General features: G+C 43.0%; 1 protein-coding gene across 1 annotated transcript in view; it reads left to right on the forward strand.

Moving 5' to 3' along the window:
* Positions 1–15,628, forward strand: part of RB1CC1 (RB1 inducible coiled-coil 1) — a gene marked incomplete in the record, with an annotated part of 2,392,675 nt that overhangs the window by 1,857,876 nt on the left and 519,171 nt on the right. The window contains 1 exon segment of the mRNA XM_044061705.1: positions 10,524–10,680. Within this exon segment, the coding sequence (XP_043917640.1) occupies positions 10,524–10,680 (157 nt within the window).

Below are 15,628 nucleotides of genomic sequence, written 5' to 3' on the forward strand. Positions count from 1 at the left end.
TATAAGGTGGAAGCCAATTTAGTTTTGCCTTAGGGCAAATAGCCTAGTATAAACCTATGAACCTATGAACCTATGAACCCTGCAAGAAAAATTCTGCAGGCCTTGGGATTCATGGCATCCTGCATACTACTAATACCATATGCCAGACTGCATATGAGGAAATTACAATGGTACCTGAAAAGTGTTTGGACTCAACACTCTCACAGTTTAGAAGCAGTAATACCAATGATTCCCTGCCTGCAACAGGAGTTTCGATGGTGGGCACAGGCATGTCACCTAAACAAGGGTCAGCCTTTCACCCAACCCACAGCCAGGCAAACTCTAACAACAGATGCTTCGGATTACGCCTGGCGAGCACACATGGCAGGAAAATGCATTCAGGGCAAGTGGACCACAGACCAGATGCATCTTCACATCAATCAGAAAGAGATGTTGGCTGTTCAGAATGCCCTAACAGCCTTCAAGGACCTTCTACATCCAGGACAATTACTACTAAAGACAGACAACACCACAGTAATGTGGTACATAAACAAGCAAGGGGGCACGCATTCTTATCCCCTATGCAGGCAAGCCATGACCTTGTGGAACACAGCTCTAACATATCAGGTTCACCTACAAGTGCAATTCCTGCCAGGAAAGAAAAATACTCTGGCAGACGATCTAAGCAGAAATATCATGGACCCTCACAAATGGAAATTTAATCCACAAATCTTCAGCATGGTATCGCAAAAGTGGGGATGCCCAGACATAGATCTTTTTGCATCCCCACTGAATTGCCAACTACAAAAATTCTGCACAAGGACTTATCACAAACAAGCATGGAAAGTGGATGCTCTTCTGTTCAGCTGGAAAAACCTAAAAGTTTATGCCTTCCTGCCACTGCCTCTCATTTCAAAGGTACTCCTAAAAGCCAGACAAAAAAAACACAGATGATCCTTATTGCTCCAGACTGGCCACGCCAGCACTGGTACCCTATCTTAAGGAACTTGGCTCAAGGCCCACCATGGATTTTGCCTCAAATTCCACACCTTCTGACTCAACAAAACAATTAGATCCTGCACGGTCAGCTCAAAACCCTAAATCTGGCTGCATGGCAGATACTTAGTCAAACAGACAATACCTCTCTCTAAAGCTGTTATGGATGTCATTCTGGAGGCCAGGAGGCCTAGCACCAGGAAAGCTTACTCAGAAAAATGGAACAGGTACTGCACCTGGAACCAGGCTCAAAGCCTTGACCCTCTTGTTCCAAACATTCCTCAGATTTTACAATACTTAACTGAGATGCTGGACAGAGGCCTATCCTTTTCATCAATTAAGATCCACTCCTCTGCCATTTCAGCACATTACAACACGGATCCTCCTTTATTCTCTCATCCCTTGCTAAAGCAGTACCTCATAGGGGCTAAAAACATAAGACCACCCCGGAGAGCACCAACACCAACTTGGGACTTCAGTTTAGTTTTGGAAAAACTGACCCTACCACCTTTTGAGCCAGCCAATACAGCCGATCTAAAATTTTTATCATGGAAAACAACTCTGCTCCTGGCAGTAACTTCAGCACAAATAGTCTCAGAGCTACAGGCATTAATGGCAGTGGAACCTTTTATAATTTTTCATCAGGACAGGGTATCTTTAAGAACAAACCCTACCTTTATGCCAAAGGTGGTATCTAGTGTGGCTCTTAACCAAACCATCCATTTGCCAACTTTTTATCCAAACCCCCAAAATAAAGGGAAGAAACTTCTGCATTCTTTGGACATACACAGGCAGCTATGCTTCTACTTGGACAAAACAAAGGCTTTCAGGAAAACTGAGTAACTGTTTGTAGTATATGCTGCAGGATCACAGGGCAAAGCTATCTCAAAGCAAACTATATCCAAGTGGATAGGACACTGTATTCGGTACTGCTACACACAGCATGGAAAATCAGTCCCAAATAACATTTAGGCCACATTCCACCAGGGCAACGGCCACTTCAACAGCCTTTCTCAGAGGAGTACCTACCAAGGAAATTTTGGAGGCGGCAACTTGGAGTTCAGTGCACACCTTTACCAAGCATTACCATCTGCCTGTTTACTCTAAATCCAGAGCAGGATTTGCCACTGCAGTTCTGCAGGGCCTCATAGCCAATCCTAACTCTTTATAGACCAGCCACCCAACCTCAGCTTTGGGATTCCTCCCAAGTGTAATGACTGCAGCAGTGTAACACGAACATAGTACAGTTTTGTACCTACCATAAATGTAGATGTTCGAGTGTTCGCACTGCTGCAGTCCAGGTTACCCTCCCTCCATCCCCTCTAAACTAGCTGGGCTTATCTATACCTTTGTATCCTATACAACCTTTGGGTTGTATTTGCTGGTAACTGAAGGTATTGTTTTTATTGTATATTTTTAATTAGCAATATGTATTGCCTACCTACTTAGGGGCACCTGACATCTGGGGCAAGAAAAACTGAAAAAAAATGGCATTGGATGCATCTTATGTACCCCTGGCGCACTGATATCAGGGAAGAAGCGACAGCAACCGATGCCGGACCAAGACTTTGGAATTCGGGCCGACTGTGGGACTGCCTGATGACAGGATAACCCAAGTGTAATGACTGCAGCAGTGTGAACACTCGAACATCTACATTTATGGTAGGTACAAAACTGTAATTTTCCTCACTAAAAGAATGCAGGGTGTAAATAACATGTCCTATGCAGGCCTCAAGGCTCTATACCTGTATTTTGTCTCCTACAGGCTGTTGATGGGAGATCTATGCCTGGCATACAAGGCATTGCCAGACCCCACTCTAATAGACTTTCTGCATATCTGCAAAACAAACAGCACCAGAATCACCTGTTCTAAAGGCTTAAACCTTGCCTGGGATATAAATAGGTCTTGCTGGAGGAACAGGTATTTATTCCAGAGACTACCACTTCTCTGGAACAAGCTCCCCATCCATGTGAAGCAGATTTCCTCCCTACCCCAATTCAAGTGTAACTTGGGCAACTGGATGGGAGCAGGACATTCATCCCTGGTTTGGCACCTATGTCTCTAATGGACAAAGGCAGCCTGTAAACGATTCATCTCCCAAGCCCCTGCTTACTCTTATCAAGGGTACCAGAAGTTGTCAGAGATTTGGGATGCATGGTTCATAAGTTCATAGGTTGATACTAGGCTATCGGCCCTAGGGCCTATATAGACCTAGCCATAACAATTCCCTGGCAATTTCTTCCCACAGTATTTACTTCTCTGGACCCTTGTCTAGCAGGGCGACTGACATGATCCTTGGGGGGTGAATTTCCTATCTCCCATCCAGTCGTCAAGGTTCCTTTTGAAGAGGGCCAAAGAGGTGCTCTGCTTTGATATGTGTGGGCAGTCTGTTCCAGAGTCTAGGGAGTCTCTGGGTCAGGAACCTATCCCTCCAGCATGTTTTGTTCATTGCGATGACAAGGTTTAGATCTCTGGAGCGTGTGGCTCTGAGGGATTGGGATTTCTTTAAGTGGAGCATGTCCAACAGCTCTGGGTTTGACATGGCCTTGTATATTAAGCAGAGATCGCCTCTGAGTAGGCGATATGCGACAAGAGTATAGCTGGAGTTAGTTTAGATGGTCAGCATAAGGCATCTGCTTTAGGCCTGTGATTCTTTTAGTGAGGTATTTCTGTGGCCTTTCCAGTTGTTGCAGATGTTTGGAGAGGTACATACCAAATGGGGCATTGAGATCTATAATGGGTCTAATGAGAGATGAATACAGTGAGACAATGACCTCCTTTTTTCCTGGATGAGAAGCCCTTCGTGATGAGGTGTGCCACATAGAAGTATTTCCTGACTGTTGTGGCGATGTGGTTATTGAAGGTGAGACCACTTTCCACCTATGTCCCCAAGTCTCTTATCACACTTTCTGTGTTTAGTGTACTGCCACTTATGTGGTAATTCATGGGTACATGTTTTTTCCTAAAGGGGATAACTATACATTTCTTGGCATTGAGCTTGAGCCAGTGGCTCTGGCACCAGGCATCTGTTTCTGTTAGGCCCTTTTATAGAATATCCACATCATTTGGGAATTCAGTAATGGCTCCCAGTTTGCAGTCATCTGCGAACTTTGTTAGCCAGAGTCCCTTAGTGTTGGCCTGTATTTCAGAGAAGTAGCTGCCAAACAAGAGCCGGTCCCAGGACTGAACCCTGAGGTACTCCACTTGTCACTTGTCTGGAGCTGGAATTTGGAATTGGCTACTTTTACAGTGTGGGTTCTGTCAGTAAGCCATTTGGCAACCCATAGGTTTAAAAAGGTCTGTGTGGTCATTAGCCTAGTAAAAACCCATGAACCTATAAGATAGCAGTTGCTTGTTGCCAGACAAACTGTTTTCAGAAAGCTAGCCCATTTTATTTATTTATTTTTTTGCTATAAATGCAGAAAAGCAACTGAAGGCATGTGGAAACTGCTTTCTGCTAGTAGTCACCATATCTGTTGTTTAGACTAAAGTACACACATTGCCCAACATTGTGTGCTTGATGACCAGGCCAGTGATAAGGGGAGAGGGTTGATGCAACAGCGCTGCAGGAGATCCTGTTACTCTCATCACCCTAGATTTGTTTTTGTTTTTTTGCACTTCTACCAAAATGTTAAGAATTGCTTGTACAGTAACACTCCCTGAAGGAAGTACAGGTGACCTAGAATACTCACCATCTCGGCAAGTATTTGAAGGAGGTATGATGGTATCAGTAAGGGCACCCACCTGCTGTCCATCCTCTCAAATAGGAATAACGGTAGTAGAAGTACTTGTTCTTGTGTTTCAACATAACCTATTTTAAATATACCAAGTTCATTTTTTTTTGTTTTTCTATTTTTTTTTTTTTTTTTTTTTTTTGCTTTCTGTAGATGTTCTTCATCTTACATTGCTGCAGTCCTTACTTATGGGTAGTCCGCTGTCCTCGGTCGGCCCGAATACCAAAGTATTAGGCTGACGTCGGTCATGGGTGCCTAGATCTGACATCAGAGCGTCAGGGTATAAAGGTGCATGATCGACGTCATATCCTCAGTCTTTTTTGCCGCATGGTCCGATGCAGAAGCAGCGTTGCAAGTGCCGCTCGCGTTCTGAAATTTTTCGCTGGAGTTTCAGACCGATACCAAGTTGGGCTAAGTACCCCGTTGGGGAATATTTTTGTTTTTTCTTGCCTCAGTTATTTACCGGATGTCAGAAAAAGTGATTAATTGTATTTCTTGTGGGAAACAGATACCACATAGGGATTACCACTCGCTTTGTATTCCTTGTTTGGGACCACAGCACGACGTAGTCGGGTGTCGGTTTTGTGCTAGGTTTAATAAGCGCACTATAAAAAGGAGGTTAGATTGCGCTAGGTTAGTCTTCGGCACGAGGTGTAATTATAATATGCCGTCGGATGTTCCGACGCCTGCTTCTACTAGGAAGCGCAAAGACAAATTTTTAAAGCCTAAGCAGGATGATTCGTCCGTTTCGGACGCTGTTGAGTTCCAGGGGGAAACTTTGATTTTTCAAGATGTGGCCTCTCAGGAGGCAGGTCAGGCTGAAGGGGCCTCTCAGGTTACTATTCTCCCTTCTATGCCTAAGGTGGTTAGGCCTTCTGCTACTGTTTCTAAGGCTCCTTCTGAGGGCAGGTCTGTTTTGCCTTCCTCTGGTGTCAGTTCTGGTTCTTCAGGGTCTGTGCCAAAAAAGCACATGTTTAAAATGGCAGAGGATTTGATTACTTTAATTAGAGGTTCTATTCCCCCTCCTGATAGGAGGCCCAGGATGGAGCCAGAGTTGGAAAGTTTGGAGCAGGCCTCAGATGATTCAGAGTCTTCTGCTGAAGACATTCAAGATTTCCCTCCTTATTCTGATGCAGAGGATTCCTCTCCTTCTGCTTCTCCTCCAGAGGATTTTTCATTTTCAGTACCTCTGTATTCCATGTGGGAGCATTTTAAGTGGGAGGACCAGGATTACTCTGATTCACGGAAGAGGCTTAGGGAGTTCTTGTTTTTACCACAGACCGGATGGGTATTACAGGGTGCCTCAGGCTCATAAATATCTGTATAAGAGTCCTAGGGCGGACCCAGAAACTGTTAGTCAGGGGCCTAAGGGTGTTAGAGCCTCTGTTGTTAAGAATCCGGTTCCTCTGGATAAGGAAGCTAGAGCTTTGCATAGATGGGGTTAGAAGGTGTATGCCTCTTCTACTTTGGCAATGAGAGCTTTGAACTGCCAGTTTCATAGGTTGAAGTATCAGAATTTCCTCCTTTCTCAGCTAAGATCTAAAGTGGATGCTTTGGCAGAGGGCATACAGTGTAAAGAATTGCTGGATTTACTGCATGTTTCTGAACAGGTGGGTAAGCACTCTTTGCAATGTGGTTTTGATGCTTTACAGGCTTCTTCTAGGGTGGCTGCCTCTAGTTCAGTCATTCGTGGGCACGCCTGGCCTACGGATCAGAATTTGTCTGAGCATGTTAAGTCTAGAATACTGGATGCCCCTTTACAGTCTGAAGTTTTGTTTGGTCCTCCTGTGGAGTCAGTCTTAAAGGAAATGGAAGGCAAGGCTAAGTCTATGCAGACTGTTAAAGATTTTTTGCAGGTACAACCTCCAAAGTTTAGTAGAAATTGGCCTACTAAGGGGTGGACGTACCCTACTTCTGATTCTCAGTCTAGGGGTAGATCTAGGCTTGGTAGGGGCAGAGCTCAGAGTACCTTCAGGCCGAGACAATGGAGTTCGCCGGCTCAATCTGCTGGTGAGGGCAGGGGCCAGTCCTTTTGTAAACAGGCCCAATGACCTGCATTTTCAACTGCCAGACTCTTCTTGCCGGGCAGCTCCTTTGGGGGGAAAGTTGACTCTTTTCAAGCAAAATTGGCATTTAGTCACCCAGGACAAATGGGTATTGGACATTATAAACCGAGGTCACAAGTTCTATTTCCACACCATGCCTCCTTTCAAAGGCATGCCAGACGTCCCTCCTCGGCAAAGGATAGAGGCTCTCACACAAATTTCTTTCTTCTTCAAAAAGGAGCTATACAGCCGGTTCCTCTGTCAGAAGTGGGCCTAGGATTTTATTCCCGCCTGTTTCTAGTTCCAAAGAAAGGGAACACGTGGACACCAATTTTGGATTTATCTATCCTCAACACTTACCTGGACATTCCAAAGTTCAAGATGCTGACTTTACAACAACTTTTACCTCTGTTGGGAAAAGATCACTGGATGGTTACTCTGGATCTCAAAGAGGCTTACCTTCATGTTCCTATCAGGCCCAGTTGCAGGAGGTACCTGCGTTCTCTGCATTGCCCTTTGGCTTATCTACTGCCCAGAGTGTTCACAAAGGTTCTGGCTCCAGTGATAGCATTTTTCAGACTAAGAGGACTACAGATTTATCCTTATTTGGACGACTGCCTGTTTATTGCACAAGAAAAGGACGAACTTCTTCATCATCTACAGTATGTGATGGCAGTGTTAAGATGCCTAGGGTATTCTGTGAACGAAACAAAGTCCAGTCTAGTACCCTCTCAGGACATGTGCTTTCTGGGTGTGAGACTGAATACAGCTTCCCAGATGGCCTTTTTGACCCCGGACAAACAAAGATTCTCTCTATTTCCGGCAAATGTCTCTACGGTCCAGGCTGACTGCAAAGACAGTCCTTCAAGCCTTGGGGTTCATGGCATCTTGTACTTTGGTGTTTCCCAATGCCAAATTGCATATGAGGAAGCTTCGATGGTATCTCAAAAATGTGTGGACACAGCACTGCCAAGATCTAGACACTGTCATTCAGATAATACCTTGCATTCAGAAGGAGTTTTTGTGGTGGGCTCAGGAATGTCACCTAAACAAGGGACTCTCTGTGACCCGGCCAGAGGCGAGTCAGATTCTAACGACAGATGCCTCGGACAAGGCTTGGGGAGCACACCTCAATGGAAAATGGGTGCAAAACACGTGGCCTGTCAAACTCCAACACTTGCATATCAACTTGAAGGAAATGTTAGCAGTCCAGTTTGCATTGATGGCTTTCAAAGTTTACTTCACCCAGGGCAGGTGTTGATTCAAACAGACAACACTACTGTCATGTGGTACATCAACAAGCAGGGGGGAACCCATTCTTACCCTCTTTGCAGGCAAGCGATGATTCTGTGGGAAACTGCTCTCAGTCTACACCTCAATCTTCAGGCAAGGTTTCTACCAGGAGCACAGAACTCCTTAGCAGATGTATTGAGCAGACCAATAGTGGATCCTCACGAGTGGAAATTGGATCCTCATGTATTTCAACAGTTGACAGTGTTATGGGGAACTCCAGACATAGATCTGTTCGTTTCTCCGCTAAATTACCAGTTGCCAAAGTTTTGCACAAAAATGTTTCATCACACAGTTTGGAAGGTGGACGCTCTATCATACAGTTGGAACAATCTGCATGTATATGCCTTTCCACCTCTGCCTCTTCTTCCCAAGGTACTTTTGAAGGTCAGACAAGACAAGCCAACCATGATTTTGATAGCACCGAATTGGCCTCGACAACACTGGTGCCCACTACTGAGAAGTTTAGTACGAGAACCCCCATGGCCTCTGCCTTTGATTCCGCATCTTTTGTCACAAGAGGACAGTCACTTCCTCAATGTCAAGATTCAGTCTCTACATCTAACAGCCTGGCATATTTTGTTTTAGACTCTGGAAGGTCTCTGCTTCCACAACAAGTTTTGGATGTTATTTTGGAGGCCAGGTGGCCTAGTACCAGGAAAGTTTACGTGGATACATGGAGGAGATTTTTTTATTTGGAGCAAGGGAAAGGACCTTGATGTCTCCAAACCTGATTTACGTGTTGCTCTTCAATATCTTATTGAGCTATTGGACAAGGGTTTGTCTTTCTCCTCAATAAAGGTTCATGCTGCAGCCATTTCTGCTCACTATGATTGTGACCCTCCTTTATTCTCTCATCCTTGGTTTAAGCAATTTCTTAGAAGGGCATAGAATATAAGACCCCCACGTACAGCTTCTACTCCTGCTTGGGATCTCAATTTTGTGTTGGAAAAAACTTACTCTACAACCTTTGGAGCCCGCAGCTACTACCGAGTTAAAGTATTTGTCATGGAAAGCTGCTTTTTTGTTGGCCATTACCTCTGCAAGAGGGGTTTCTGAATTACAGGCCCTCATGGCAGTGGAGCCTTTCCTGATTTTTCATAAGGATAGGGTATCTTTACGTACTAATCCTTCCTTTATGCCTAAAGTGGTTTCTAGTGTGGCCTTAAATCAAACTATTCATTTGCCTACTTTTTATGCAAACCCCCAAAATAAAGGGGAGAAACTTTTGCATACTTTGGATGTTCACAGGCAGTTGTGTTTTTATTTGAGCAGAACCAAGGAGTTCAGACAGTCTCAGCAATTGTTTGTTTCTTTTGCTTTGGGTTCACAGGGTAAACCTGTTTCAAAACAAACTATTTCTAAATGGATTGGGTTTTGTATTTCTTTCTGTTATTCCCATCATAGTAAGGAGATTCCTGCTGGAATCAAGCTTCATTCCACCAGGGCTACTGCTACTTCTACGGCCTTTCTAAGGGGAGTAGCTACAAAAGACATTTTGGAGGCAACTTCAAGGAGTTCAGTGCATGCCTTTCCTAAACATTACCACCTTCCTCTTCATTCTAAGTCAAGGGCTGGATTTGCCACTGCAATTTTACAGGGCATTTTAGCGGCCCCTAATGCTTTATGATTTTTACCATCCTCCCTTTCCTGTTGCTTTGGGATTCTACCCATAAGTAAGGACTGCAGCAATGTGAGATGAAGAACATAGTACAGTTTTGTACCTACCATAAATGTAGATGTTCGAAGATCCACATTGCTGCAGTCCAATTTACCCTCCCTCCTTCCCCACTGTAGTTTGACTTGATGCTATGCTTTAGGTGATGGTTGTTGTTGGGCATGTTTTTGGGAGGTATTCTGTTTTTGGCTGTGGCCTTTCTGGTTTGGCCTTCTGACATCTGGGGCAAGAAAAGACTGAGGATATGACGTCGATCATGCGCCTTTATACCCTGACGCTCTGATGTCAGATCTAGGCGCCCATGACCGACGTCAGCCTAATACTTTGGTATTCGGGCCGACCGAGGACAGCGGACTACCCATAAGTAAGGACTGCAGCAATGTGGATCTTCGAACATCTACATTTATGGTAGGTACAAAACTGTACTTTACTTTTCTCACATGGTTTTGTTTACTTTACATTGTAATGTTGAAGTTTCTGACTTAGAACTACAGATAGCGCTTAGCGCTTGTCCTCACTGCTTTTACAAGAGAGATTTTGCCAGCCAGCATCATTGCTGGCTTTTATGTGCAGGAACGTGGATGGTTAAGAAAAACTGTCTGTATCACATAATTGAACTGGTGAGTAAAAACCAAAGGTACTAAGTACTACATCAGTGATCTTTATTTTAAATATCTGTTGTTACAATCACATGACTGCACTCACTTTATCGTAGTATACATGTGTTTCTAGTAATAATGGTTTAATGTAATCTCTATACAGCAACAGTACAGTTAAAAACTTAATACATTTTCTCATAGGGGAGCTACACCCCCACAATCATCAGAACAGCCTTCATCAGAGTATACTACATTACATGAAGAAAAGACCAGACTTCTAGAGCAGTTAGAACAGCTTGAAAAAAGAAAAAATGAAGAGTTGCAGGCCTTGAAAACTTCCCTTATTGCAGAGCAGCAGGTAAACCAGCCGTTGTATTGCTTCCTACCAAGACATGCATTTTTTCTTCTCTTAACTTTTGTGTAGCTGTAACTGCATGCCTCGTGCATTGCCTTATTTTTCTCTGCGTAAAGATTGTTCATTGTGTTAACTTCCAGTCTGTCATACTGAAAGTATTAGTGTTTATTCCACTGCACATGAAAAATCCTTCTCTGCTCCCAGTGAAAATTTCTTCAGAATATTTTTATTAGTATGCTCACATATTGTAGGAGTGATCAATGAGGGCAGTAAAGCCACTGTCTCCCATGTCATCAGAGTCTAATTGCCAGATCAGATGTGAAAACCAGCAAGTAGGTCAGACTGCTGTGTGTGTGCCGACCTATGACATAGAATGCCTTAACCAAGTTATAATAATAGAACTGTTGGATGTAATTGTCACCATATCCCCCTCAGTAATATTGCTTTATTTGGACCTGTTTAGTCTTATCTTTGTCACTGTATTGTCTGAGCTGCTTTTTCTCATTTTCCAGTGTGAACATAGCTCATGTTTCTTGTACAGGATGAGTGAAGAACATTAGGGTGCAGATTCACTTAGTCATGAGTTGTTGGAGTATCTGTCGGCATTTTCCTCGGCAGACAAGTAACTTTTGTTCATACCACACAGTATCACAACTTATTTTATGTTGCTTAGGTTGTAATATCCTTTGAAGATGGAGATGAGTATTAATGATCAGATCCACCTGAATAATGAAGTAAATATTGTTCTGTCTTGCATTACCTTTTAGGATATCGGCACACTTACCCTTTGTACATGCATGCGATTATTGAATTAGTTAAAATGTTCAGTTTGTCAGCCAGTTATGCATGATCCTAATATTTTTATTGGAGGACCACTACAGTTAATACCCTGACATTTTTTGAAGCTGTCACTGACTTTTACTTAAAGATTTTTTTTAATCACTGGTAGAATTTTGTGATTATCGTAACTTACCTAAAGGTTAATTTTCAGCTACTGATATAGGCTAGATTATGCTGCAGATGAAACTTCTTTGATACCAAAATATGTTGTAAGTATTTACAGTTAACTGAGTTTCATTAATTCCAAAAAACTCTTCTCAGCATATTATATAATCTTAAAATCTACATCAGGTTTTTATATAAACGTTTGAATCAAAATAAATTGTAGAAGTTTTCATATTCATCTGTGTCTTGCATTTTCTTCCAAAGCTTCGCCGTACTTGATTTTGATGTATTTTACTGCTCAAGTCTTGCTAAAACGACCTCTTGTCATAGTTCTTTAACCTTAAGTTCAGAATGTGGTATGGTTGGTGCTATTTTGCACATTCTGGTATTGTCCGCATTTATAAACATTGTGGATATTTGTAAGTTACCAAGTGAAATCCTTCAGTTCAACTAAAATTTTTTTTAACTAAAAAAAAAAAATAAATAAAATATTTTGACAACAAGCTGTATTAGGATGCCAGAGCTGTATAATGTTTACATATATGATCAGTTTTTTTTATAGTTATGATATAGACTTCATTAAAGGAAATAGCAATATGTTCAAAGTCTCAAAGTTGCCAGAAACATTTAAGATGCATATTATTGACTAACATGTTTCATGGAAGTTATTACACCAGTAGTAATAGTTTAACATGCCTATTTGTAGATGTATGTCTGTTTTGTTAAATATGCTGTTGAATAAGGGATTTGAAGTTTGTTTGTGGTGGTGGTAATATTGGCATTTTATTCAGTCAACTTAAAAGTTGCACTAAGTGCATTGTCCATTTCAAGTTTAACAAATAGAAATTCATTGTCTGGAGATTTTTATGTATACTGTTCAAAATTTAACTGAAGTGGTAGTAAATGTTTCTAGGGAAGCCGTGAACATTTTTGTATGTATGTATGTATGTATGTTATGTTGTGTGATTAAAAAAGTTGTTAAAATTGCATTAAAAAAATCCATCTGAATAACTGGCAGGACTCTTGACATTTCTGGTTCAGTATTTTCTGTTCTTTACCAGAAGATGTTCATCATACTGTTCATTATTTGAGTTATCTTTTATGAGATGTCCTGCCTTCTGGTGGCCTGATGTTTGGCCCAACCTCAAAGGTTTTAGCTTCCCTCAGAGACTTTGGCTGTCTCTCCCCTCCCACTGTTACATAAGGACATCAGTGGCATAAAAGGGGCATCGGGAAGCACCAGTTCTCGATATTTCTTATTGCGTAGTTTACTGTAGCAGTTGTATGACTTACATCATATCATTTTATTGGTTGATCTGCTTCCAGAAAAAAAGTAAGTATCCCACGGGGGGGGGGGGGTGTTGTCTTGTAGGGGTTATTATTGATGTTCTTCGTGTTTTACTGTTGCAGTCATCACATTTGGGTTATCTACCTGCAGGTAGCCCTCAGCCGGCCTGAATACCAGAGTCTTCAGATTTCTGTGTCAGATGCTGTCGCTTCTTCCTTAACATCAGGTCGTCAAGGGTATAAAACATGCAGCCGACGCGATTACATCCGTTTTTCTTGCCGTGCGGTGGCCCGAAGCAGAAGCAGTTCGCAAGTGCCAGTTGGCTGACTCCTGAAAATTTCGTTTTCGAGTTTCAGACCCGAAGTCTTCAAAAAAGCTAAGTACCCCATTGGCAATCCTTTTTCTTTCTTTCTCTAACCGATGTCAGTAAAAGTTAACAATTGTCTTACCTGTGGAAAGCAAATACCTCATAGAGATTTTCATTCTTACTGCATCCCTTGTTTAGGCCCAGACCACGACGTCCCTCGTTGTCGGTTTTGTGCCTTGTTCAACGCCCGAACTATTCATCATCGGGCTATTTTTGCAGCAAATTACTTTCATACTCGTTCTGTGTACTCTGAAATGGCTTCATCAAGCCATTTGACTACCGATATTCCGAAAAAATGTAAGGATAAAGACAGATCGCACAGGTCCAAAACTGCCAACGAAGCTTCTGTTAAGCTATTCGCCAGTCCGCCAGTACTCAGTGAGGTGCTTTCACAGCCCCTGATATCTGCTACTTCTGATTTGCAGGCCTCGACTGAGAACCATTCGGAGTCCGGTATGCTGCGAGATGATTCTTAGACTATGGAACCTGCGGATGTCTCTACCTTGGATGGGTCCAGAGCCGCTGTGCAGGCACTGGCTTCAGAGGGTGTATCCTGGCCTACAGACATTTATATTAAACCAACGCCATCGTTTTCATCCAGTCCAAAAACTTGCACCATGCCTAGAAAACCGACGACCAAACCGCAGGCTCAGGCCCATATGCCTAAAGAAAAAAAAAATGCTTAGAATGGCTGAAGACCTTGTTACCTTAATTAGGGGAAGCCAGCCTTCCCCCTCTAAGAGACCTAGAACTGATTTTCTTTCTGATTCTTCTGATCAGGAATATGGTATTTTGGCTCCTTCTGATTACCAGGATTTGCCCTTATCTACTTATGAGGATTCTGATGCAGAGGATTCCATTTGCTTCCACTTCAGAGGATTTTTCTTTCGGTGAAACCTTGCACACTCTTAGGGAGCATTTCCGCTGGGAAAGCCAGGATTACTCTGAGTCCAAAAAGGGACTTAGGGAATTCTTACTACTACCTCAACACAGACCATTATCTATCCATCCTGTTCTGGACATTGTAGATGATGCTTTCTTGGAATCTAGCCTTAAACCCAGACACTTTACCTCCAGCTCCCAGAAAACCTGACAGGTACTACAGATTACCTGACTCTCACAAGTTCCTCTTTAAGAATCCTTCTGCAGATCCAGAGACCATTTTCCAAGGACCAAAAGGCTTTAAGGCTACTGCTGCCACAAATCCTACCCCTTCTGATAAAGCCTTAGACAGATGGGGTAAGAAGGTATACACTGCTACTACTTTGGCCGTTAGGGCTTTAATTTGCCAGTTTCATATGTCAGCAGCATATTATGGGGCTACTTAAACAGAAAATGATGTTGATTCCTGATCGTACTGAACACAAAGAATTACAGGATTTAATGCATTCTGCAGAACATGTTGGTAAACATACTTTGCAATGTGGTTTTGATGCTTTAGAAGCATCTTGCAGGGCTGCTGTCAGTGGGTCTGTAATTAGAAGGCATGCTTGGCATATGGAACAAAACTTGCCAGATCATGTAAAAGCTAAATTACTGGATGCTCCCTTAAACCAAGACCGCCTTTTTGGCAACAAAGCAGAAGAAGTCCTCAAAAGGATGGAGGAAAAAGCTAAATCTATGCAAACTGTTAAAGATTTCCTACAAGTGCAGCCTCCCAGATTCAGTAAGCATTGGCCCTCAAAGAACTGGTCCTTTCCATTCCCTTCTAGGACTTCAGTCCAAACCCAAAGTCAGCAGACCACACCTAGGCTACAGTCTCAGGCTACGCACAGACCTAAACAGCGGGGGGCTCCCACTTCCAAAGCAGGGAGTAGTAAGCCACCCCCCTATGGAAAAATGGCACAATGACTTAACCTTAACCCTTCCAAGCCCTGCTCAACTACCTGCTCCCTTAGGAGGGTAGCTCGCCCTGCATGCAAAAAACTGGGAAGTCATTGCCCAGGACAAATGGGTTTTGAACATAGTTTCCCAAGGATACAGATTCCATTTACACACACTTAACCCCAAATGGTTGGCCAGACCTACCCCCAAGTCTATGGGCGGAGGCCCAACAGCAGGTTCTTTCTCTTCTCAGTATCAGGGCTATTCAGCCTGTCACAGCAGAACAAAGGGGACAAGGTTTTTGTGTAAAACTTTTTCTGGTATCCAGAAAAGACAACTCCTGGCATCCTCTCCTGGACCTGTCTATTCTCAACACCTTTCTGGTAGTTCCAAAATTCAAAATACTAACTCCACAACAGCTTCTTCCCATGCTAGCCAAGGATGGCCTGGCTGGCAACCCTAGACTTAAAGGAAGCTTACCTCCATGTCCCAGTAAGGGAATCTTGCAGGAAATACCTACTCTTCAG

Source organism: Protopterus annectens, chromosome 2.part0, assembly GCF_019279795.1.
Source record: "Protopterus annectens isolate FY-2018-M chromosome 2.part0, PAN1.0, whole genome shotgun sequence".
In the NCBI taxonomy this organism is placed as follows: domain Eukaryota; kingdom Metazoa; phylum Chordata; order Ceratodontiformes; family Protopteridae; genus Protopterus; species Protopterus annectens.